This window comes from Alligator sinensis, unplaced genomic scaffold (genome assembly GCF_000455745.1).
Source record: "Alligator sinensis unplaced genomic scaffold, ASM45574v1 scaffold566_1, whole genome shotgun sequence".
Lineage (NCBI taxonomy): Eukaryota > Metazoa > Chordata > Crocodylia > Alligatoridae > Alligator > Alligator sinensis.
In genome coordinates, this window is record NW_005842017.1 from 1,767,583 (window position 1) to 1,793,800 (window position 26,218).

Genomic DNA, 26,218 nt, shown 5'->3' on the forward strand with positions numbered 1-26,218 from the left:
GTGAAAGATGCAAAGTCAGGAATGGCATAGGGCATGGTTGACCCTGGTATGAAGTTGAAGTGTGGCTTTGTGCTCATAAATGAATGGGAAAACCACCTGGTGTATTTTTAAATGAGGGGAGGCCATTTTTACACGAGGAGATGTTCCTGATAATTCAGGTGCATGAGCTCAACAATTCTTTTGCCCAGACATCCTCACAGATGTAACCAATGCCAGTTTCTCTATTGGAAATGAGGCTATTTACCAAGTATATGACTGGCACTAGTTGGAGCATGCTGTCACCCCACAATCCTTATGTAATGAGACACTTTCTAGTGCATTTCACTGAAGGATCATGTGAACAAAGCTGGGGAAATCTAAACTGCTGTGGATACCAGACCACTCATAGCAAATGAAGGATGGGACTAAGCATTTTAAGGAGTTTGAAGCTTGTTTAAATATTATGGCTTGAAGTTCCTCAGTGAACTCAAAACACTTGACGTTCAAGATACTTTACTAAGACTGGTGTCCCTCCCCTTCTCCCCCCCCCCCCCCCCTTTTTTTTTTTTTTTTTTTTTTTTTGCACGTTTGCAAGAAACACCTACAATCATGGTTCTTGGAGCCCTACAGCCCAAGCTGTGGGGTGACACTAATGTGACTAGAATGGGAATAATGGGAGGATGGCCTAAGCACCATCTTCAGCCATGTCTACTCATAGAAAGGGGTTGAGCTGGGAGTAATACATACTAAATACTTTTAACAAAAGACCACAGCTCCTGATTGTCCTCTCCAACTATCAGGCATTCAGTTACATTTTATCTTCACAAAGAATGCCTTTGAGATGGCATTCTCACACACACACACACACACACACACACACACACACACACACTATTGCAGCTGGGGCTTAAAAAGCCCACATGTACCCCATGGTAGTGGTTCTCAACCTTTTTAGACTCAAGGAACCCCTCCAAAACATTTGGGAATTGAGTAGCACCTGATTTCAAATGCCAATTTATATATTACGGTGCTTACCTCCTCACACAGAGGCTGGGCAGTAGGGGGTCAGGGGTCTTCCAACCAGGGGCAAACCACCGCCTGGTTTATCAGTTTAGTTTATCTGCTTATCTCATCACACTTCCCTTATCTCCTCATGCCTCACCCCAGGGTGCCCTGGCACCAGAGTCACTGCTCCTTGGCCTGTTAGAGATAGCTGAGAAATATGACATGTTCATTTGTTCCCTTTGAATTTCATCAAATTGCAGTGCATGGCAGATGCAAAGCTACAAAACAAGCATGTGCAGAAATGTTGACATTAGGACAAATTCCAACCACAGAATCTGAACTCAGATAGATAAGGAGCCTTATAAACAGGATGGCCAAAGAGTAGATGGCAAAGCTGTCATGGAAAAAGAGAGGTCGTCTAGAAATCCTGAATTTATGGGTGTGTGTTTGTGGAGCTTTGGGGTGAGAGACAGAGACAGAGACAGAGAGAGAGAGAGAGTGAGAAGGACTGAGATCTTGAAACTCAGGAGGAAGAATAGTATAATTCCCATATGTTTCAATGCAAAAATACATTGCATTGCACAAATATTTTAGCTAGGTTGGCTCTGCCATTTATCATGATTTTTATTTCTGTATATATGATATAGTAAAATACATACTATACACTCTGTACACTATAAAATATTTATGGAAAATATATAATTTTCCCTTATGAAAAGTAGGGGAGAGATACAAAGACAAGACCCTGGAAGCAGAAAACAAGGCTGGGTCTGAAGAACAATAGGTAAGGATGCAGGATCCATGGCAGATTCATCCAGACAAGAGGGCCAGATATGAATATTTTTTTCATACTACAAGATATACATTAATCTTAGGCAAAATGGAATTATTTTGCAGCACAAAAGCTTTCCCTTTATTTAAAAAAAAAAAAATCAGCACAAAAACTTTCCCTTTATTTAAAAAAAAAAAAAGGTTCAGAGTATTCACAATCTCTAAAGAAATGCATAAATCAAAGGGAACCTTATGGAGAAAAAAAATTAGAAGGTTTTGTGAATGACCCCAGATTTCCATAGTCAAACTAGAAAAATGGCAGGGGACACAAGCCAAGGATTGCATTAGAAGCTCATCCCAGGAATCCAGTAGGAAGAACAGAGAGTCAGAAATCAGAGCTCATTGGTAGCAGAGCTGCACACAGACATTTATTGAATACAAACAATGACAAACACAGCAGGCTCACAGAGATTTGAGCTTCCTGAGCTAAGTCCAAAAGTTCTCGATGGGTTTTGTTTTCAGAATACTATTAGAGGCCCCTGTGGCTTTGAATTACATATCGCTAAATCCTCCCTGGGCCCAATTACTTCTTAGTTAAAAAATTAGACTTTCCCACCCTTCTATTAGGCATAAATATGGCTTGTCTGGACCCTGCCATGTTGGAAAAAGCATATCCTGTGAGGGAACCAATGGGGACTGTGAGATTGGTTCATTGGCTCCTACACATTCTGCTTCCAAAAAAACATGGGGAAAACCATGCCATATTCTCAGGACATGGATTAAAGGTTTAAAAGGTGAGCCAGGACAAGCAAAATGAAAATATGGGAGCATCAATGGAATAACTGTGAGAAAATAAGTATATCAAAGCAAACACAGCTCTAGATGGCATCAAAGATCATACACTACAATAAGTGCTGTTAGAATGCCAAATCAAATTTAAAATAGCTAAGCTAAACTGACACTAGAGACCAACCTTCTTCTGAAGTCTCACCAATGGAACCTCCCCCAAAAGGTTATTAAAATAATTAGCACTGTACAGGCCTGGACCATAAATAAAGAGTTCAGGACCAACATTAGGATCACGGTATGGAACTGATAAAGAAACATTTACGCGTGTGTGTGAACATGGGGGTGTGTGTGTGTGTGTGTGTGTGTGTGTGTGTGTGTGTGTGTGTGTGTATATGTTAGTAAAGAAAAAGTTTCTCTGGAAATTAGGGGAAGACAGTAACTATACAGATATACAAGCTGGGTGGAGTGTCATTGGCTTGAGAGGGGCAGGGGATGCAGAATGACTGATGATAGGTAGAAATTAGAGTGCGCCCATTGTCAGGTGATGCAGAATGAAGGATGATAGGTAGAAATTAGAGTGCGCCCATTCCAGTGACCTCAGACGTCAGCCTAGAATAGACAAAGGTAAAGAGAAAGGGGAAAGGGAAGAGATAAAAACAAATACTTAATCACAGGATTAGAAAAGAAAAAGATTTTGTGGTATACTCACAACTGTCCTCTTTTCTGCTATATCCCACTCATTCTTCCCTTTTCTCCAGTGTAATCTGCCATGCTGAAATATTCATTATATTAATCCACTTTGTGGAGACTCCTGCCAGCAACACCACAGTTAGGGCTGCATTTTAAAATGGGTTTAAAATCCTGCCTCTCTCTAAAAGTAGGTGGCCAATTAGTGTGAAATGTCAGTGTTCAGTTCTGATGTCCTTTGAAGTTCTAGATTGTTTCATAAACTTTTAGAGAAATATCTGAATTCAGCTCTGGATTAGGTTTTTTGGCAGCTCTGCTTTCCATTGGTGATGTACAAATCCTAAAAACACTGTCTCTGTTTATCCCAAGTTTGGTAGAAAGGTGGCCCGAGAAGATCTAGTGCTATACGGCTAACGCATGCTCAAGGCCCCATACATAAGGTTTGTGTGTGCAGTGCCATAATTCTCATAATTCTCAGCTTTTTAACATCCAATTTTGGGTGATTTTCAACTTATGTACATTATATTTTGAGATCTATTACACTGGGCACACAAGTCAGATGCAAGGTCTTGAGCATGAGCAAGCCTGACTGGCTGAGGAAGGGCTCTCTGCACATGGAAACCTGACTGATGTTGTTGGGTGCATGAAAAAGCCTTGCCTGCCAGGAGTTACACTTGTCTGCCAGATACTCCCCTACAGCATGTTAGGGCTCATGTACAGATGCTGAGAAAGAAAATGTTCCCTGTCAGTAGCACTTTTACCAGTACCATACCTAGACTCCTGGCGGCCCTGGGGAAACGTTTAGTAACAACACCCACTTCCCTAGAGGTAATGATTTTTTTGTTGCAAAAGTCTTTATCATATCTGTGGTATCGATGTCTTTAAATAGTTTGTTATCAATTGGTAACATTGCCCATTCCATATATATGTAATATTAAAACTTTTTTTGCAATTGAAATTTTTTTTTCATTTTTAGGCTCCCTTTCTGTCTAGATCCCTGGGCAGCCACCCGGCTCACTCATGCCTGTGTCCAGGTCTGACTTTTACTGCCTCACAGGACTATTCCCTACTACCACGTAAGCATTAAAATAATTAGTTTCCAAATATCTCTGCCATGAGACAGCAGAGGTTGCTACACAGACAATATAATTAATAAGAACCCACAAAAGCAAGGAAATGAAAAGCTAAGACATCTAACAGTATATGTCCTAGTTCTCTCACAGGGTATACCTTACCATGACCACAACTCCACAACTGAACTATACCACAGACAACATCAGAACCTTAACTTTGCTCCCTTTTTTGTCCTACACACGGTTATTTACCAGATTATTCCCACCCGCCCCAACCCTGGTAGCTGTGGACATCCATTGTCATGGCTGCTTGTGTTCTGATATTGTAGACGTTAGAGGCCAGCATTCCAGGGGCAGCATATACAGTCATTCCAGGGCCATACTGTTATGTACTATAAAACGGCTTAGCTTTTTATGTCTTTGCTTCTGTGACTGTGTTAGGTATAAGTAGGGTGACCATGAGGAAATCCGGGACATCTGGAATACTACCTCCTCCCCAAGTCAGTGATGCTGCTGCAGACAGTGGCAGAAGCCGGTGCACAGGGGCGCGGGAGCAGTCCAATGGGGAGGTGGAGCTGCCTGGTGCATCGTGCTACTACACCTCCCTGCCAGACCGTGCCCCTGAAATTCCAGGACTCTCATTTTAATTTTTACCAACCAGCTGGGACCAGCCTTCAAAATCCAGGGCTGTTCCTGCCAGACCAGGACATGTGGTCACCTTAGGTATAAATAGGTATGTAGCAAACCTATCTGCAAAATGTTTATAAATACTAAATTCCCCTTTGCATCTTGATATTGCCTTAGATTTTTAAAGCTGGGAGAGTCTGATAAGACACATTTTTTTATGTCACAAAACCCATCTCCTCTGGATTATTCATAGCACATAGTGCCTATCTGTAAAGTTAAGAGCCAAAACCGGCAAAGAAAAAAAAGGAGGGATTCTTTAAAAGGCAGTCAGAATTTAAGGAAAATTCTCTGAAAGCAACTTAAACACTGTTCTCAAAGTGTTGCTTTGTAGGTGGGAAGGTCACATAGATTTTGAAGGAGATTTAGGCAGAACTGTTAGTCTCTGCTCAGGAGAGAAGGAGGACTTGAACAACAGAAAGCTTCTACAGTTCAAAATAAAGGTGCTTTGGCAGAGTGGTATGGGAAGGAGGGGTGAGAATAGAATGGTGGAGGTTGCTACAGGTCAGAGCTGAGGTTAGTTGGCACAACTACATATGAAAAGAAATCTTGCACAAAGCCTACCTGCACTACACCCGATCTAGGCAGTGCTATCAGTCCCTCACCATAAGGAGCACCAAAGTCATCACATAGCTACTAAGAAATAAATCACTTCTAGGACACGTGGAATAATATAATAAGTCAACAGGCATGTTGGATAAATGCTAAAATCCCAGTGACATGTGATGGCATGGTACATGCTCCGCCCAGCATAGAAAGATTTGAAAGTTGTCTTAGTTGCATCAATCCCTTCTGCAACTAACCAGTTTTTTTTTAGTTCAGCACAATGCATTTTTTTCAGGGGATATCCCAGAAGATAAGACTCACATTTCCTCTCAGGTTACCCTTCACCCTATCGTACCATCTACCTATTTGTACACATATCCAAGAGATCTGACTAAATCTAAGCGCCCCAAAAACCTCAAATATAGGTCACACTCTTGGATAAACTCAACTGTTTACTCCCAAATTGTCTGCTTTCTAAAAAGTATATTCTACTAAATCGTCCATACTTGCACACTCATTTTTTCCATGAATAGGTGCCACTTAATACATCCTTAAACCAGTAAACCATATTCAGGTGTCCTGACTTTAATCTGGGTCAATGCTGATGGTGAACATTTTCAATATGTTCAATTTCTAAATGTCTGCAGGTCAAACTTATTGCATATGTGCTATTATTAAATGAAAATAAACAGGCTACTTCAATTTATTTATTTACTGGATTTGTTACTTTAAATATATTCATTTGAAGGGGAAGACATTTATAAATCCTGGAAGCATGTAGAAGAGGTATCAAGAACTTATCATTTAGTGTCTTCTGTTCCTTACGGTCTTGTGATGTGGCCAAAGTTGCTGGGTTCAAACTATGTCCTCTCCACACCAAAACAAATCACTCCCTATGCCCTGCCTGAGAAATTGCCATGTTTCTGCAGAAAATAACTCAGTCTGATTACACACAAGCGCTTTCAAGCATGGGGTATGACTAGGAAGATGTTAACAGGCCCACAACTGAAGCAAAATACTGATTGTGGCCATGAGTACTAACATCGAGAGGCTGGTTATGAGTTGCCCTTCAGAGTGTTCCTGGCAGAAGAATCCAAAATAATAACATAATATTCACATTCACTTCAGGTATCAACATACAGTAAATCACCAGTGTGTTCACTTAATACGCTGCCCTGAAACCTAATGAAGACTCTGATGAATGTGACGCTTGGGGTGTGTGTTACTGTCTGAGTTTTGTATGTCTTATTTAATCGGCTTCTCTTTTACAAGGAGGTCATAAAGACTGGGGTGAAAGAATGGGGCCTTGGTTAGCACATCTCACCTGGCGTTGATGAGGTACTGGGCAAGGCTGATGTTAGCTGGGGTTCCTGTGATGGTAATTTGACGTTCCGATGAACCTTCTGTGGCATTGGCGATTTTGATCTGCGCTCCAGACATCTGTCGAATTTCATTGATTTTGGTCCCTTGGCGTCCGATTATGCAGCCTATTAGCTAGAAAAAAGTATGGAGGGAATTTCTTAAAGCGGATCCTCAGACAGTAACTCGCAGGATGCAAGCATGATTACACGGTGAAGGTCAAAGGGTTGGTGGGCCACTTGTTTTTGTTTAAAGGTGTGAATGACTTTAATGCTCATGAAAGCAAGAGACTAAAAGCACTGGTGCAAGCCACATATAACAGGAGCAACTTCCCTCAACATCTTTGCCGTTGTGACTTCTTGCTGACCTGCAACAACCTGATGTTGTTCCAGTCCTTTTTCTCTTTTGAGCAGAGACTTGTACTTGTGCTAAAATTATGCCAAACTAGCACTGAAGGTTTAAGATATGGAAAATAGAGCTATGCTACCAAATTCATCTTCTGGTGTTTCCTCACCCAGGCTCAGAACCAATCAAAGATGAAATGTTGTATCTTTTTTATTGCACACTTAACTTTAGGGAGAGTAACTTTGTACAAAATGCTAAGTAGCTCTTCTGTTACTGAACTTTTAACACAGGCATCATCTGGTCCTCCTTGCTCTTTCACATCGTTTTAAACATATTTATACTATGACTACATATGAACTGGCCAGTCTCGACCCTAACACTATCCTGGGTCAATTTCTCTGTCCACACTGAACAACCCCCTGGCAAGCAAAGCCTAAAGGTCTCAAGGTAAATAAGGCTAAAGAAACATGGGCTCACAGAGGTGAATATCAGACAGAGAGAGGGGAAAGTGTAGCAGGTTGACAGCACTAGAGACTGAAGTCCTATATATACACAGGGGGTGCGTCTACACAAGACGCTATGTCCCTGTAGCCCAGTGCTACAGTGATGTAGCATCAGCAGGCACAAACCATGATGCCAATGCTACTGTGCAGTAGCATGGGAAAAGACCCATCCAGTGCCATCCGGACTGCACAGTAACATCAGTTATTGCACAGTCTGGTGCACATGTAGAGGCACCCAGGGAAGATATATTACAGACACAAGCAGTTTTGGGGATGAGAACGTGGTTAATGTCTCCATGCCCATTCCTACTTAATAGCATCTCATATCAGAGTGCCATCAAGAGCAGGATGTTTAAAGAAAGAGTACCTGTCTCCTTATTACAATAATGAGATCACAAACTTCCTTCCCAGAGGCCACCAATGGATAATGTATCAATGATATAAACAAAGAAAGGATAAAAAATGTGAGAAAGGAGAGAAAATTGTATAAGAGAAAGGTAGGAGGAGAATTTCTGAATGTTGCTGGATTATTTCTATGTTGCTGGATATACGAAAACTGGCAGAATGGAAATCTAAGGTACATGGAAGAAAAGAAAATTTGTCTAATTCCAGATCTATATTATTATGTGCTCAGCAGCCAAGGAAAGCTAACTTTGGCCATTAAAATGGCTGTGGTATTAAATCTAACAGATAGCAAAGAGATCTGCAACAAATTTTCAAATTAAATTAAAATAAAATATGATTATTTACAGTGATCTCTCAGGTCCCCTTAGAATTACTGAAACAAAGGTCAAGTAATTCTTCTGTACATTTTTTCTAACCTTGATTAATGGCATTCTCTCTTGACATAGAAACTAAATGGTAAATAACATGAGGTACAAACAGAATAAGATTAAGAAATAAAAGCTCTGCTCAAAATATAGAGAAAGTAATGAACAATAACTGGAGTTCTTTGAGATGTGTCAACCATGTCCATATTCCACTGTAGGTGGGCATGCACCTTGAACACTTGAATTTGGACACTTTATGCACCTGACCTCGTCCAGCAAGCACTCAATACAGGGGTTAGAAAGGACTGTCTCTTCTTCTTACTTCTCAGGTCCCTCAACCACAGAATCCCAGAGTGACAGAGACTCCAAGAAGGGACAGGACATGGGACATGATTAACACATCTCAAAGAACTCTAGTAAGTTCTGGTGAATAACTGCGTTTTTTTTTTGTTTTGAGTGCCTGTCCATATGCACTTTCCACTGTGGGTGACTCCAGAACAATGCCTGAATCACTTGCAGCAGGTCTCAGAGTTTAAAGTAAACTATGACTGGATTGGCTGCTTTGTCTACTGTCATATCTGGTCTGGAGGCCTCAATAACGGCACAGTGCTTGGTGAATGTGTTTTCAAAGCTCTAGTCTGTCTTGCAAATATCTGTGATGGACATGTTCCAGAGTGAGTCTACCAAAGTTGTCTGGGATGTTATGGGCTCTGACTGCCAACAGCAAGCTCTTCTCATTAAGGGGGAGGGAGGGGGAATCTGCCACGAGTGCCTGGTTTTCACCCACCTTTCTTACCAAAGTGGTGACCATCAAGAATGCCAGATTTAGGGGCAAATGGAGTAGCAAGTTGATGGTCATCAGTTTGAATGGTGAGCCCATTTTGGCAGTAAACCCATGTTTAGCTCTCACTGAGGTACTGGATCTTCTACTGGAGAATATCTTGGTTGAGCTTTAAAGCCAATTTCAAAACCAAGGTAAGATAGACAGACTGTCCACAGGTGGGTGGTGAGCTGAGACAGTAGATAGGTACACTTTGACAGAGCTCAGGAACAAGTCACCATATTTCAGCTCTAACAGAGACTCTAAAATGGCCAGAATGGAAGCTTTGTGGGGAGAAAGAGATCTCATATAGCACCAAGCCAAAAATGTTGCCATTGAGGCAGTTACATTTGTCTGGTTGAGTCTCTCCTGCTATGGATGGGAACAGCTCTGTCAGGGGAGGAGCAGGCCTATTCAATTGCTGAAGACCATCCAGTATCCAGGCTGGGAAATACAGAGTGTACAGATCCACATGGAGTGTCTTCTCTCCAGGAAGAACTGGGAGAGCAGGTCTGGGACCAGAGGTAGAGACATGCATAGAAAATCTAGGAACAAAAACTGTCTTGTCCAAGTTGAGGACAGCAAGATTAGTCATGTGGAGGCATGGTGCATCTTCTATAGCACTTGCTGACTTAGAGGAATAGGTGAAAAGTATAAAAGAAGTTCTCTAAGCATAGCATGAAAAGAGTGTTGGAGAATAAGCTCTATTTGAATCCTCCCTTGAAAAAGAAGATGTAACACTTTTTGTGGCTGTCTGAGGAAAAAAGGTCAGCCTTCCAGAAAATTTCCTGTAGTGCACAGTCCATGATCACCCACTCAGTAAATATATAGAGATAGGCCTACTGAAGCTATCCACTTGGGTATTCTACAATCACAGGAGGCACGTGGCTGATGGATATATCCTATGTTGAATGTGCTAGTTCCAGAGGCTGCCTGCTTACCTACCAGCAAAGAGGGAAAGTCTTGCATTCTCCTCCCTGTTTGTATTATATTTATAAGCATTATGGTGATTATATCCATTATAATCTGGATGTAATATCCCACAATATGATGTAGAAATGATCAACATGCTCTTTGGATTGATTTTAGCTCTGAGATACTGGCATGTAGTTTTGCTTCTATACACAAGCTTGAGTTTGAAACGCATTCACATCTGTCCCCTAACCTTGTGGAGAGACTTCATAACTGTCAGTGATAGTTGGGAGGAGAGAAACAGGACCTCCCCCTTCAGATGTTAACTGGGTCCTTACAGAGTGATGATGAATGAGGGACATCTCAGTAGGAGAGGAAGAGGAAAGTACCTTAGTGTAAAGAAGCTTTTCCATTCTAGCCACTGGGTCTGCAAAGTCCTCTTATGCTGTGGACACAAAGCCCAAGATCTGAGCATGAACGGCCTGTGATGCTGAGACAGAAGGCCATGATCACAGGTGATGGGATGCATCCTGAGAGCTGCCTCTTGAATGTGCAGCTCAGAGATTCATTCTTGTGGCTACTGGGCCAGAAATCAAGAATGTGATGGTTGTCCAGAGGCTGAAAGAATGGTCAGATGAGACTACCTCATTTGGTAGTGTTGATGTATCTGGAACCAGGGACAGTTCCTTAACAAACCAGAAATGGAGGTGATGGATCTTAGTGCCAGCCAGGCCAGGGAGAACAGCAGAAACTGGTTTTGGCTAGACAGTGAGATCATTTGGTTCAGTGAGGTGAGGTGGCACCACAGATGTCAGAAATGCTGGAGGCAATGGTGTAGCAGGAAACCACTGAGGTATATGCACATCAATGGAGCAACTGACACTAGTGCCAAAGCCGTTGGTGCCAGGATGGAAGGCGGTGCTGGAGTATTGGCTCTATAATGAATAAGTGTCAGAGGGGACACTTGTCTTTATGCTGTATAGGCACTGTTGAGGCAGATTATCTGGAACCAGAAATCTGTCCTGGGGCATTTATGAGCATCTTCAACATGCCTGTATAGTTGTGAAGTCTTATGTTGGGGGCAGGGAGGTGAAGACAGCATGAAGACACATTCAAGGAAAACCCTGGGTTGGGATCCTCCCTTTGAACTGGTCTTGCACTGCCAGAGGTCCTGCCAATGAGACCCCTATTCTCAAAAAGGAAGTTGCACCTCTGCAGTATCTTTGCTCACCTGACTCCTGCATGCTGAAGTTAGCAACTAAGCCTGTAGACTTGCTAGAGTCTAACTTCTTCATGATCTTCCAAAGTCAAAAAGTGAAAAAATTGCAAACCTTTGGGACATGAGACTCCCCTAAATAGCAAAAGCACCTTACCATACTCATCCATAGCAGGCACAGACCTCTTTCAGCAGAGAAATAGCCTGAAGCCATGCCAAGTGTGGAAGAAGAAGCCTGGTCAGAGTCATGGGAAAAAAAGAAACCTCACTCAGGTAGAGGAGTAGGCTAGGAGAGCCTCATGTTTCAGTGGTGAAATGATGGAGACCAGAATCACAAAGGAGAATAATGAGAAAAGGCAAACCAGAATTTGTTTGGATGAACAAAAAGAAGGAGGGTAGAACAAGTTGGGTCTGAAAAATGGTCAGACAAATTTGAAACAGACTGCAGAGAAATACTGCCTTGAGCTCAGGCAGCTGAAAGGAACTGGGGAGCAGGAAGTGTCTACTGCCTTGGTATTAGCCTAAAGAGGAAGAGTAAATGGAAGCTTTCTGGGTACTGCTAACACAAAAATGTCTCCATGCTTGAGTACTTGAGGTACATATGCAGTTGCATCATGGCGGAATAGAAATATGGACCGGCACTCAAAGGATGCTTGCCTGAAAATGGTCTACACTGAAAAAATTAAAGCTGGCATTTAACCGATTCCAGGCTTCAGAGTCAACACTTCACGGAGGCAAAAAGGTCTATTTCACATGTCTTAGAGTAATCATCTTAAGCTACCTGATGACTCGGCAATTCAGTATCACATAGATTCATAATCAGAAAGTTCTCCTTACAGCCAGAGGGCCTAGTAACTATTTCATAGTTTCATAGTAGTTCTTAGCTGATGTTCATAGTATTCTTAGCTGATGTTCTGGTATAGTAGTTTATCCATTTAATTTCTGCATACAAACAAGGAAACACTCGTTAACAGCAAAATTAACTCTAGGATCTAAGGGCATCTCTAAATGTTCTCTGGGGTGGAGGAGGGAACACTTTAATTAGAGTGACTCCAAGAGCTACTGTAATTAAAGTGCCCACAGTGTCACATGTATTCATCATCCTGCACTTCAAAATGGCGATGGGGGTGCTTTGCCTAAAACTCAAACAAACTTTAGTTAAAGCATTGCTGCCGCCATTTTGAAGCATGGTGACTCTGAATACAGGTGATACAGAGGCTGCTGGAGTGTGCTAATTAGCACATTCCAAAAGACTCAATTAATCAAGTCTGCTCCGATGTGTGCTAATTAGCATGTATTGGAGCAGACATCTGGCATATGTACAGGTGCCCTAAAATGGTGCACTGCACATGCAGAAAGGGAGGTCAGCAAGGGAGGTGTTATTTGCCTGTATCACAGAATGGAAGTATTTTCTTTACCTCAGTCTCAGCAAATCAAAATAAACCCTGTTTATAGAATCCAGCCCAGTATACAGTTGCCAGGCCAGTCACCAAGTTATTGATGCACAGTTTGATATACTATGATACAAAGTTTAGATGCCCTAACTTGGAAACAGCATTGTTCGAAGAAAAATGCAAATATAGCTGACAAAAATCTGTATCTGGTAGTGCAAGATATCATAGAATCATAAAAACATTGGGTTGGAAGGGACCTCAGGAGGTCATCTAGTTCAACCCCCTTCTCAAAGCAGGACCAGCCCCAACTAGATCATCCCAGCCACGACTTTGTCAAGCTGGGCCTTAAAAACCTGCAAGGATGGAGGTTCCGCTGCCTCTCCACCCGCGGAGGTTTTTAAGGCTTAAGATGTAGTTCACATGTCCACCTAAATTCTTGATTCATTTCTCACTATGACCTTGTCCTTTAGAAAAAAAAGTAATTGCTGAAAATATCTTCTTTTCCAGGAATTTTGTAGCTGAGATTAGACTGGTAGTCTAGGAGGAGAATGTCTGCTGTTATTGTATGGATAGGTTTTCTACCACCTGTTTATCAGGGTAGTAGGTGGTATACATGCTGCTGTTTTAAATACCATCAGCCATAATTATACAAATATCTTCTCACATGCTTAAATTATCTACAGTGTATGTGCTGCCATTGCAAAATGGATCTTGGTCAAAATTACAGAGTCCTTCCATCACATTCTGTTTAGGACCTGAAGTTGGACTTGATTTAGGTTCCAGGGTTTTATCCACTTGCAGTTTCTCTCCATACTCAGGCAAACTGAAGATGCTTAGCAGGGTTAAATAATTAGAAGAAAATAGGTATGTCACTTACCATTGGAGTCATTTTCCCCTCATAAAGAGGATTCCTTGGCCCAAATATCCCATCAAGAGGTGAAGGCATGCATTTTCTTGTTTAACCCCACCCTGTCCCGTGCATACATTCCTTCTCCCTGTACCTACTGGAGAGGCAAAACCAGACCATAAGGCTGAGAGACCTTATATTCTCCAAAATGTTTCTCAAGAAATATGGGACAAGTGCCTCAGCTAGTTTAGAGTAGGTGTGCTCATTTGACTTCAACTGAATGTAAGCAGACACAAAGTTTTGTTTAAGCTAATACTCTTGGATGAATCAGGGTGAAAGCAGTTAACAAGCAAAGTTGTAAAAGTGAGAATGTTTTTATTTAAAAATATATGTACATTAAAGAATAAGAAAATCAGATTTGACTTCAGAACAATTTTAGGGCCCAGTTTCCAAATGGGCCTCAGGGGTCTTATCAATTTGCTGTCTGTCATTTTTGTGTGCAAGCTTTATTCTCTTGATGGGCCAATAGGACTTGTATGTATAAATCAATTAGCAACCAAGCTACTGGATGCATATGGGTGTAAATCCCATCTGGATGTGCGCATTCTATTCTGAAGACAAATTTAAGTTCATTTTCAAGCAATTCACCTTGCAATTCTTCATTTTAATGCACTGAAATGGCAGCTGCTGTATTCTTTTTGTCAACATTTATATAACTAGAGACAACTTCTTACCTGAATGTTTATTATCCTTGCTTTCATACTGAACACACATTAAGGAGTATTAAAATTATTTGCTGACTGTTGTAATTACATTTAATATAAGAACGTGACTTATGTTACTCTGCCAGGTCCCCTTCATCTGGAAACTGGCTGTTGATTAAGTATTGTTAAAAAAGGGAAAGAAAACCAGCCATATACAGACTCATAACATCACTTTGCGCAAGGTCTTGTATATTTAACAGGTTGAGAAACTATCCTAGACAGCAGAGATTCTGAAAAGGACTTGGAGGTCCTGCTGGACAGCCAACTGAACATGAGCTCCCAGTGTGGTATGGTGGCCAGGACGGTTACTGCAAGCCTTGAGTACAAGCAGAACAATACTGAATAGCAGCAGAAGCATGTTATTACTTTTGGGTACGACATTGGCAAGACCATTACTGGACGCTGTGTGTCTAGTTCTTGCATCTCCAATTCAAAATGGATGTTGGTCAAGTAGAAAGGGCTCAGAAAAGGGGAACAAAGAATGATATCAGATTTAGAAAATCTGCCTTAGGTTGAGAGGCTACAGGGTCTCTCTGTTTAGGTCAGCCAAGAGTAAGAGGAGATTTGGATCATGATACAGTATAAAAGAATCCACACAGGGAGAACATTTCTGATAGCAATGGGCCATTTAAGCTACTAACAGACAAAAACACAGCAAGTGCTGGAAGTTGAAGATAGACAAACCCAGACTACAAATAAGGCAATTATTTTCAGCTTTTCAGAGAATATGGTGAATTCCCCATCATTTGAAGTCTTTAAATCAAGGCTTGGATGTGTGCATCTAAAACATGTGCTCTAACTCAACCACAGGATATATGGAAACTAAACAATTCATACAAGTATAGAAAGTAATAGCAGTCCAATCAAAGTGGGAAGCACAGGAACCAAGACATACCTCAGAGGGATGATGTGGGGCTCCCTCTGAGGTACGTCTTTGTTCCCATACTTCCCACTTCGATTGGACTACCATTACTATCTATTCTTATAGGAATTGTTTTGTTCAGCAGAACCAAGCATAAGTCTATGAATGGTTTTCACTTCCTGGGGCTACTGCCCTACTGCTGAGTTATTGATGATGAAACCAAAAATAGAATTACATGTGCTGTGGAGCAGGGGAAGGTTTTGGTATCCCAGTGGGATACCTTAAAGATGTTCTTTTCCTGAAATCAGTTTGCCATGAACACTGGAGCTTGCTTCTACATATCAAATGAAATACTAGTTCAGCCTCATGTATGATAGCTACAAGAATAAAAAAACCCCAACCCACAGACCTAGTTTCATGGTTGATATTTTAACTGAAGAATGTGCAAAGTTGAAGACCGTAGGAAAAGGGTCCTCTATACTTGTTGCTGCAAAGCATAGCATGTTTTTATAATTAAGTCATTATCAACTGGCCAGGAAACACCAAATTGGGGGTAACTATCAAGCTGGGTTCCCCAGGTGTCTGTCCTAGGTCAGTATTGTTCCATATTTTCATTAGTGAGATAGATTAGGTAACTGAGTCTAAATGTAGTAAATATACAAATAACAAAGCTCAATAGGATTGCAGGTATCTTAGAGGACAAAGTTAGGATTCAAAATGACCTTGATTAACTGGGAAAAGTCTCTGAAACAAATAAGATAAAATTAAATAAAGAGAAGCACAAAGTGCTACACACAGAAAGGAACAATCAAATACAAAAATACTAAATGAGGACTGACTAGCTGGAAGCAGCAGTACTGCGGAAAAAGATCTGAGGGGTTCCAGTGGGTCACAAGCTGAATATGAGTCAATGTTTATAGCATGCAACAATGCTAACAGCATACTGGGTTGGGAAGCAGAATGTTATGTGCAAGATGCACAAAACGATTCTTCCACTCTACTGAGCACTAGTGAGGCACCAGTTTGGGACACCACACTTTTCTTAAAAAAAAAAAGACATGGACAACTTAGAAAGGATTCAGAAAAGAACAAAAAAAAGTTTAGAGTGAAAAAATGTGATGTATGAAGAATGGCTGGAAGTATTGTGACTATATACCCTAGAGAAGATAAGACTGATGGGAGATTTGGAGACAATTTTCAAACTCAGAAAACACTGAGAGTAGAGTAGAGTATGGTGATCAATTGCTCTCTGTTTCCAAAGGGGTCAAGACAAGAATTAATAGGCTTAAATTCCACAGGGAGATTGGATATTAGAAAAAAAATCCTAATTATGAAGGTGATTAGACATAGGAACAGATAACCTACAGAGGTCATGGAACGGCTGTCATTGATGTTTTTAAGTGTAGGTTAAACAAACTTTTGCATAGGATGTTCAGTCAGGGCTGATTCTGTTTTGAGCAAGTAGTTGGACTAGACAACCTCTTGAAGTCTTTTCTAGCCCTGTTTTAATGATTATAGGATTCTATGTTTCTGTCTTTCTTTCCAGTCAGGTCTTGCAATAATTTCAGGGGTGAGAGAAATGTTTGTTTACTGCTCCTAGTCCCTGTTTGTTCCAGCATAGCTGATGATTTTCTGCACTTTGAACCTGTAAAAAGGCAAACTGAGATGGAAGTCTCCTGATTAGAAAATACATACTTTTAAAATGTCGTAAGTGGAGCTTTTCTGAAATTAGTCCTCCTCCAAAAAATACTGCCTTCCATTATACTCTCCTGCCTCTTCTCACCCATCAAACATAATTAAACAAGGAACAACAACGAGTATACTAAATCATTTTAAAAAATGGGAATGGGCATGAGAATCAGTCAAGCAGAATTTCCAAAAAACAAGGGTGTTCACCCCTTGATTTCTGGTGTTGCTTTACTCTGTAACACAAGGAAAACCTGGTCCACATCTGCTAAAAAACTGTTATATTACTCACCCTAAGATAGAGATGCTCAAGCCAGCTTGTCATCTCCAGACACAGACAAAAGAGGGAATTTGAAAAGACTTCAAAGCAGCCTCTTTTGTCTAGGGTAAAACTTACTGGCCAAAATCATTCTGGCCACTGAAAGGTATAAAGTTAAAAAAAAGAAAAAGATATTTCAAATTACTGGGTGTGGCAAACAACTGATAAACCCTGTATGATGTTTTTGACTTCTACTGACTGCAATTCTGAGTTCTTTAAAGGGACACATGACAATCATTTTGGCATTACCTTTACAGAGAACTGTTACTTATTTAAAATGGATCCTGCTGCAAAACATGACCTAATCTTTACAGAAGCCATGTGTAATTTATGTTTCAAATACCTAGATAACTCAACTCACTGAGTCAACAGCAATCAGAAACAGGAAAGCTCCTAGCCATCTCCGAAGAGGATTTACTTAACCCTAGGAACAAAAGCAAATTTGAAAAGTGTCCAGTGACTAACTGTGATAGCAATGTTGCTTCTCACCCTAGTCCACTGGGCTAGGGACAGATATTTAAAAAGCCAGAGCCTGAATTGATTCAATCTTTATAGGTTAGTCTAACCTGGCTAGGCTAAATCACTTTGTAACTGCGCAGACATCCTGGACATGCAGGCACATGCCTGCAGTGGCTCAGGCTAGAAGTTGGGGGACACTATAGCAGCCCCCCTTTGCTACCATAGAGCTGAGCTGAGGAGGGGCGTGGCCAGGCCCGGGCAGAACGCTCTGATTAGATCAGCAGGGAATTGATAACAAGTGTTTATCATCCCTAGCTCAGTGTTTATTACCCAATTAAGACAGCAACAGAGGGACATTACCAGACACCTCTCATCAAGGCAGAGGGGAGGAGGGAATTCCTACTTAGCAGGGAGTGGCGAGGGGAAGGGTGGGGAGCAGCCCTCAGTCTTGCCAGAGCTGCAGCCAGGGAGCAGAGGGGAGGGGTCAGCCCTGCTGTGGAGCAGACAGCCCCACCCAGCCCAGAGAGCATGCTGGGATGCTGGGGGAATCAGGTTTATCTTAAACCAGCAAGGGATCTGAGACAGACATTGCATAAACTGGTTTGACCCAAATCAGTTAAGTCTGATACTACATTTAACCAGGTTTATTTTAAACCAGTTTCAGCCATTTTCAAACTGGTTTATGTGCACAGAACATCTGTTCTGTTACAGGTTTAAATCAGTTTCCGATCACTTAAGCCGGTTTTGTGTAATGTCTGTCCCTAGCCCTGGAGAGATCATCATAATAGCTTTCTAAGGCATAAAAGACTTCAAGATTCTCTGCAGCTTCGTGTATTAAATGAAAGGATTTTTTTCTAGAAGAAGCTGATCATAGCATCATCATGCTTGAAGGTTCTCTCTCACATGTTCTAAGTAAGTAGAATTCTCCAGGTAGTTACATTAAAGCATTGCCTCATAATACTATTTTTTTTCCCCAACAGGAGGGGTGTTTTACAATGATCTTATGAAAAAGGTACATTTAAAGTCACCAGGTGTTTAAGACTTTGAATGGGTCCCTCAGCTCCTCCACTCCCCTATAAAATAGGATTTCTTCATACTACAGTTGTTACATGATCAAGAGGGCTCAGATAAAGGAGCCATAACAGATAAACACATGCATACACACCACCTCAAGTTTTGGGCCATTGGAAAAGAGAATCATTTTGGAACAGGCTCCCCCAAGAAGTGGTACAGTAACCCACCCTGACAATCTTCAAAAAGCATCTTGACGCCCATTTTGCTGGGGTCATCTGATCCCAGTAGTTTTTCTTGCCCAAGTGCAGAGGGGCTGGACCCGATGATCTATAAGGTCCCTTCCAGTCCCTAACAACTATGGAACTCACAGCTTACTCTCTCAAATCCTGAGAGCTCACACCACTCTGCAGTAGAGGGGACAACCCTCCCCTGATGTTGTAAAGTGATCTCCTGTCTCACCTGTATTTATTCCTTTATGAACAAGAGGCAAGGTTTGTATTCTGCACCAATAGGAAAGAGGGATATGAAAATGTGTTTCATTGGACTTAAAAGAACTCAAGCCCCACATTACACACAGGGAGTTTTAGAGGAAAATATAGCACAGTGTTGAAAGATATGCAAACCAAATTTAAATTGGGAAACTTTCATGACACTGAGCTGCAATTGCAATTTTCACCTGCACGGGGTGCATTTCTGTTTCTTAACTAGGTGAACACCTGGTACAAATACTGGATTGGTCGAGTTTAGCTTTGGCCCACCTAAGGAGAGTGCTGGTGAAAAGGGACAGAACAGATAATTTTAGATTATTTCTCTGCTCCTCCTGTTCTGAAGTGGGGAGGGGGATGGGATTAAAATGGCCCCCAACAACTACTGTCTGCAATAGTCCCATAGGAACCATTGTGCCCATCCAGGATCAATGGAGTGTCATACCTTCTGCCTTTTGCCTCCCTGCCTTCAACTGGAGTTGGGGAGCAAGTAATATATGGCCAGCTAAGCCTACCCCGTGCTATCCAAGTATTTATCCCAGACTCCTCTGTGTGCACCATAGGGGCCGCTGTGTATCTCACATATGTGGGAAATTAAGCTGAGAATCTCACCCTTAATGTTTCACTTCTGTGAATATCTGAGCACGTGAGTTTGAAATTCACTGCACACCAATGCTTGTATCTGTAACACTCAACAGCTCAAATGCTGATGGAACACAAACATGGTTGTGAGCATTTATTTAAAAATCATCATGCAAAATTCACAGAAAGGATTTTACATGTATTCTACTGCTGAAAATTATCACTAGTTTCATTCCTCTCCTTCTACACATCTGCCAATTCTTTAAAGTAAATATTGGGGTCTCCCTTTCCTTATAAGATCAGCATAAATTTGTGATTAATCCCCTTTCAACTTTATCTTCAGTAAATTAAATCAGTCCTATTGATGCACAGCAAAAAGTCTGTCAGGGCAGCTGTCCTCTCCTCCCAGAGGTAGTTACAGTTAAGGCACATTGGTGAGAAAATATGAAGTGTCTGCGGTGCTTCTCCAGCTGCACCTGTTGTGGATTATTAAAGTCTTCATTCTCTAGAGCAATCAACCGGCAGATTTCATGAGCACTAAATTCATTTTAAAGAAGAAATATGAATGAGATTTTACACTAGCAAAGATATAAAAAGGGCAGTCATACTGACACACTCTTAAATGCCTTTAATCTGCCCAGTAATCGTTCTGCATGAAGAAGCAACTTTCTTCAAGTGATATGGCTGGATTTAGGGAACGAATTGTTTGTTCTAACACTATTTAAATGATTTATTTCTCATTTTTATATATTTATAAATCAAGGCACAGAGAGCATTCAAAGGTGCTATACTCACATCATTGGGAATGGTGAGTTCATGAGTACTGGCCGGGGGACTGGCATCCAAACCTGAGCATATGCAAGGGAAAATGGTTATAGCTTGCAAACAAAAAGCTATGCATTTCCTGATTTTTACCAAAATAGCAGACATTACAAATGTTGTGCACTGCTTCAGGGCCAGGAGGGGAAGGGGACAACACATTCTGGTATAATGACAAGGAACACGATTACTAATCTCTCTCCTACAGCGTTACCTGGTCTGCTGAAATCCCTAACCCTTCCAGATGAACTTCACAGCTTCCAAACTAAGCATCAGGGACTAGAAGTGCCTTCCCAGTGCTTTGTCTTTCTTCCAGGAATTAAAAGGTAAAAGCTCCTCACTATTAGCACCTGGTTCATACTTCCCTCCCTCAAATATAAAATGCAAAATGGTTCGAGATTAGCGTAAGACAAAGTGCAAAATTATAAAACCACCTGAGTAATGTCCAGGTAGACTAAATAAGCAACATTGTGTGCTCTGCTGCAAGTCTACCAATGAAAAATAATGTATGCCTTTTATGCAAGGAAGTTTGTAAGCAAATGCCAGCAAGTGAGAAATCCTATTAGAAAGAAGAAACCCAGTATAATAGAAATGCTTCATCATGACTCTGTCTTCAAGGGGTAAGAAGTATACACCCTACAAAACTCTCCAGTCCAGAACTGTCAAAGATATGACCCATCCTCCAGAACATGGTGCTGCCCTTAGGTCTGAATTGACCTGTACTCCACAAACAGCAACTGCCCCTGCTTGCCTGGGACCCATGCTGCACACAGCCCTGCCCTGGCCAGTCCAGGGCAGGCACCATATGCAGTGTGGCTCCTGGAGAAGTTGCCATGTGTAGAGAGGGAGTCCATAGGCCTGATACAGCTTGCAGGACCAGCCCTGTACCAGTCCTTTTGCCCATGGACTAGCTCCACACCACTCATCTGGTCTGCAGGGGTCAGATGATTTTACACCCCTGTTCTAGTCATATCAATGCAAAAGAATTAATTTAAGATAACAGACAAGGAGAGGAGATGTAGCAGATAAATTAAGAATGGACTTTCTTAGGACAAGTGGAAGTGCTGCATCACAACAATAATGTATTTCTATAGGCCCTTCTGGCAGGTCTCTTCACCAAGGGCTTACTAATGTATGAAAATGGAGTATGAGGCCACCCTGACTCAGTAGTACACACTGTGAGTGGAAGTCCTTGATGTTATCCTTTTTCATGTTCTGTAATATAACTCTGGGAGTCAAAGCACCATAGGTTTACATACAGCAATAAATCTAAGACAAAGTACAGCACACTCACTGACTAACATAATTCAACACCCATCAGACCTTACTCCACAGGAAAAGCACAATAAAATAAGGCTCAGTTTTAGAGCCTGCATGCTTGCAAAACCACATAGAAACACACTGTATCTAGTGACCAATATGTATAGAGACATATATTTCCTTTCAGTTTCTCCAAAAAGATACAGGACACTTCCATCAATATGGGAAGCAGTGGAGTGAATCTATATAGCCTGTAACTAAGCAGCATCTCATAATATTCTTGGTATAAGACCAAGCAATATGTCATGATTAGCTTCTTTAAATGAAATGACTACATCTTCACTCAAGGCAGAGATAATTACTTTTATATCCTTATTTGCTGTACAAGGAGAGCAAAGCTGTCTGGTGGCCAGCACGAATTTACACTTATTTACAACACTTTTAATTAAGATATATAATAAACAATAAGGGAAGGGATTTAAGGTAAAGAATATAAATATCTTAAAAATGAACCTAAGTGGGTGTATGTGTAGAGAAAGAGGGGATTCACAGGTTTGGAAAAAAAGAATAGGGAAAATGGAACTGAGATGAAACAAAAAAGGTGTATAATATAAAGCCAGGTGGCCTTCTCCTGTTCTGAAAATGCTTCCTGCTTTACCATTTTACCCAATTAGCAGAGATAAAGCCAGTTACTTATTACGTTGCTATGAATAACACAGCAGCAATATTGAATTCTGTTGTGCAATTCACAGCATGGAATCACCCCATAAATGCCATGGGATAGTTTGCAGTTACTCTAATAAGCATATAAAAATTATGCAGGTAATGATCTAGTTTTGCCATTTTTTATTTCCATCAAGATTTTCTGTACCTCTAAAGAGAACCTCCTTCTAGTTTTGTTGATAACAATAAAACGTATTTAGAAAATGAATGAGCCAATAAGCTACATCTCTGGTCGTAGTATTTATTTAAGTGAGAATTTAAACTAGAACAGCAGGAGCTTTTGGCATTAAGTTTATAACTGCAAATGACACTGAGCTAATGATAGAATGAAGAGTAATTATATGTAATTTTTTTGTCAATGTAACATATCACCATTTTCTTTAGCATGCTGAAGCTGATGTGATGAAAAGTACTTTTCACCAAGACTGAGAACTCTGGATAAGCGTCTACTTAAATCATGGTTAGATTTACCAGTTTCTACAGGTTAATCATGAGCAAATTCCATGGACATTTCACAGATGTACTCAGGTGGCCCTGCCTCTCGGCACTGATTGGCAGAGAGGCCCTGGGGGGGAGGAAGGACAAGGGGGCAGCTGTTATTTTTTCTATTGCCCTTCTTATCATCCTGCCAGCCAGTGCCTTCCACTCCTGGGTGTCTGTGAAGCTGGGCCACAGCAGCAGTGAGGACTGTTGGCTCCCAGTGAAGTCAGCATTTTATTTTTTTAAAGTTTTTTTTGTTGATTCCATGGACAATGCCAGATTTCACAGTTTCTGTGAAATCTTTTAAACAGCAATTTAAGTAAACCCTCATCTGTGAACTGTAAAGCATATTTTGAAAGAAAGCTTCACATTTAAAGAGGCTTTCTGGAACCCACTTTGGGAAATTATATCTATTATATATTAGACCAGACCTCTCTAATATATATGTATTATATATAATGCTTTCAATACGTTCTTGAATTTAGCCTCATAATTAGGGGTGTGGGAAACAGGCCGAATTTGATTCAGATTCAGCCCGAATCAGGGACAGTGATTCGATTAGCTGATTTGGATCACTGTCCCGATTCGATTTACCCAAATCCGAATCCGAAGATTCAATGCTGATTCAAAGTATCAGCAATTCAGCCATAAACAGCTTTACATGTTTTTTCTACATACCTCGAGGTACCAGGCATGGCTCGTGAACGCTACAATGGTGGAGCAGACGGAGGATCCCACAGGAACAATTAACTTCCGGTCCACTTCCGGGTCCACCATCAAGCACGTGGGGAACTCCCCTGCGCCCCGCCCCAGCTCAGCAATCAGCCACAGGGGGACCCTGGGTTCCCCCCCAGACCCAGGAGGCACCAGTCACTGAGCCGGTGGGTGGGAGGGCGTTCCGTGCACGCTCCCAGGCAGACCCAGAAGTGGACCGGAAGTGCTTCTGGTCCACTTCTAGGTCCACTGCCAAGAGTGCTGGGGATCCTGTGGGACACTCCATCTGTCCTAGTATCTCAGCATTCACGAACTGCCTCCTAACTTGAGGTATGTAAAAAAACACTTAAAACTGTGTCTACGTCCGAATCATCAAATCTTTCCAAATTGATTCAGAGGGTTCCAATTCAATTCAGAGAGATTAAAGGGTCTCCTGATTTGATTTGGATTCATAACTCAGTCGCTGAATCGGGCTGAATCTCCACTGAATCAAATCAGTGACTGAAGCTTCACACAGCCCTACTCATAATCATCCTAGTACTGTAACTGAATATTACATTTCTACCAGGAGACAGCCTTCTGTTCCAGGACAAGCCCATTATCTCATGTGCATCTGTAAGGATGAAGTTATACATTACACTTAAACCACATGAAATCTGTGGAATGTTAAGTGCTGTTAAATTTGTAATGTGCTGTGGGCAGTCATACATTAATGGTTAATACCATTTCTTCCCTGCACAGCTCTGACCTGCCACTAGAGGTCTGGCGAGCAAGGGCATCGTTAGGAGCCAGGACACCTTTGCTCTATCCCTGCTCTGGGCAGGTGGAGCAGTGCATCCTGGGATGCTGGTGAACTGCAAATTGCTCATTTTATTTCTGTGGAGCAGACTGAAGCTACCTAACACGAGCTAGGTAGCATGGCCCAGTGTTAACCCTTGCCTGAAGTGGCATAACTTTGAGATGCTCAGAGGAAACTCAGCACAAGTTAACAAGCTTAATGTTTAGATGCTTACATTTTAAGTGCCCTTAGTATAGTCTACGTGTAATGTGCAACTTCACCCTAAGTTAATTGCAGGTCATAGGGACAAGACTTTCAGGCTGTGTATTTTTGCTGGCCACATACTGGCAAAGGAGCTGCAATGCAGCTTGGAGGGGCTGTATGTGTAAATGGCTGTGCTGCTCCTGTTTTGATGTGGGTCAAAATCTGGGACAACCAGAACTGCATCAAATGAGATATTTATTTACAGTCTATGTTGCTAGATAAGAAGTAGACCTAGCTAAGAGAGGAAGAAACTGAAGGAACAAAAAAATGAAGTCACAATCCAAACCTGGCCGCTCAGAATTAGGTGCTTAGACCTATATTAACATACCCAAATTTTCAGATTTTCAGACTCACCAAGTTATTATTGGGATCTGCTCAGAATCTCTGAAAGCAGCCCACTTATTTAAACATGTAAATATAGATTCAAACCCATGCTCTTAGACATCCAAATTAGAGTGTTTTGGCCTAAATTACTTGCCCAAATCACAAAGGAAAGGAAATGAAGTATAAATAAAAGCCAGGTCCTCCAATGACCACACCTTCCTTATTCCTATCATACCTTAAGTGAAATACCACAGCAAAATACAGCATAATGAAAGGTCATCTAAGTGTAATACAGGTTTTATAGTACAATTAAGTACAATAAAGAACTCAACTGATTGACAACAGACTCCTACATGCCAAGCTCCAGTGTAAAGCACCTGTCTCATGCAGGTTTCTAGAGTACTACTCTTATTAAAACAGACATTGATTTTTTTAAATACTTCCTACTTTCACTAATAATTGTTTTCTGTGATAACACTTCTACCCCTGAAGTGTTAATAGGAAGAAAAACACAATAAAAGGAGAAACAGTAGCTGATCCTAATATTTGCCCATAGTTAAATGGGACTAAAGGATTCATTTGGTTTTGGATAAATTCTCTCCTATCTGCTGTCTAATCTCCTGAACCTCCAGTTTGCCCCGCTTCTGATCAAATGCTGACAGTAGGGAGGCCTCCTTACTGCTTCTCTCTGGAAGCTATTTATCATTCACTTTAACACTGCCATCTCAAATCCCTCATGTACCTAAAACCTAGAAGGTGTGAGGTGTGTGGGGGGCTCCACACCAGCCATCATTTCAAATTTCCTAGCATTCTGAGATGTTTCTGAGGTGCATCTTGCCCAGTGGATGGAAAACTCCAGACTGCATGATATTTGAATGCTCTGGAGTTTCTCGCAGGAATTATGTCATTCAATTTAGTAACAGCTTAGAATTCTTTAAGGGACATTTTCTGAAGCAAACAATATTAACAACAATCACAGTCAGCT

The 26,218-nt window shown here is 41.3% G+C and overlaps 1 protein-coding gene across 28 annotated transcripts in view; it reads right to left on the reverse strand.

Annotated features, from left to right (window-relative positions):
* PCBP3 (poly(rC) binding protein 3) overlaps positions 1–26,218 on the reverse strand; it is a 247,485-nt gene that overhangs the window by 25,610 nt on the left and 195,657 nt on the right. For 21 of the 28 annotated variants that reach the window (XM_025202249.1, XM_025202248.1, XM_006022070.3 and 18 more), the window contains 2 exons: positions 20,667–20,719; positions 6,859–7,028 (listed from right to left, as the gene is read on the reverse strand). In XM_025202249.1, the coding sequence (XP_025058034.1) occupies positions 6,859–7,028; positions 20,667–20,719 (223 nt within the window). Of the gene's footprint in view, positions 1–3,116; positions 3,154–3,253; positions 3,317–6,858; positions 7,029–20,666; positions 20,720–26,218 lie in introns of those variants that run through there. The other 7 variants (XM_025202265.1, XM_025202259.1, XM_025202264.1 and 4 more) reach the window with 3 other exon arrangements.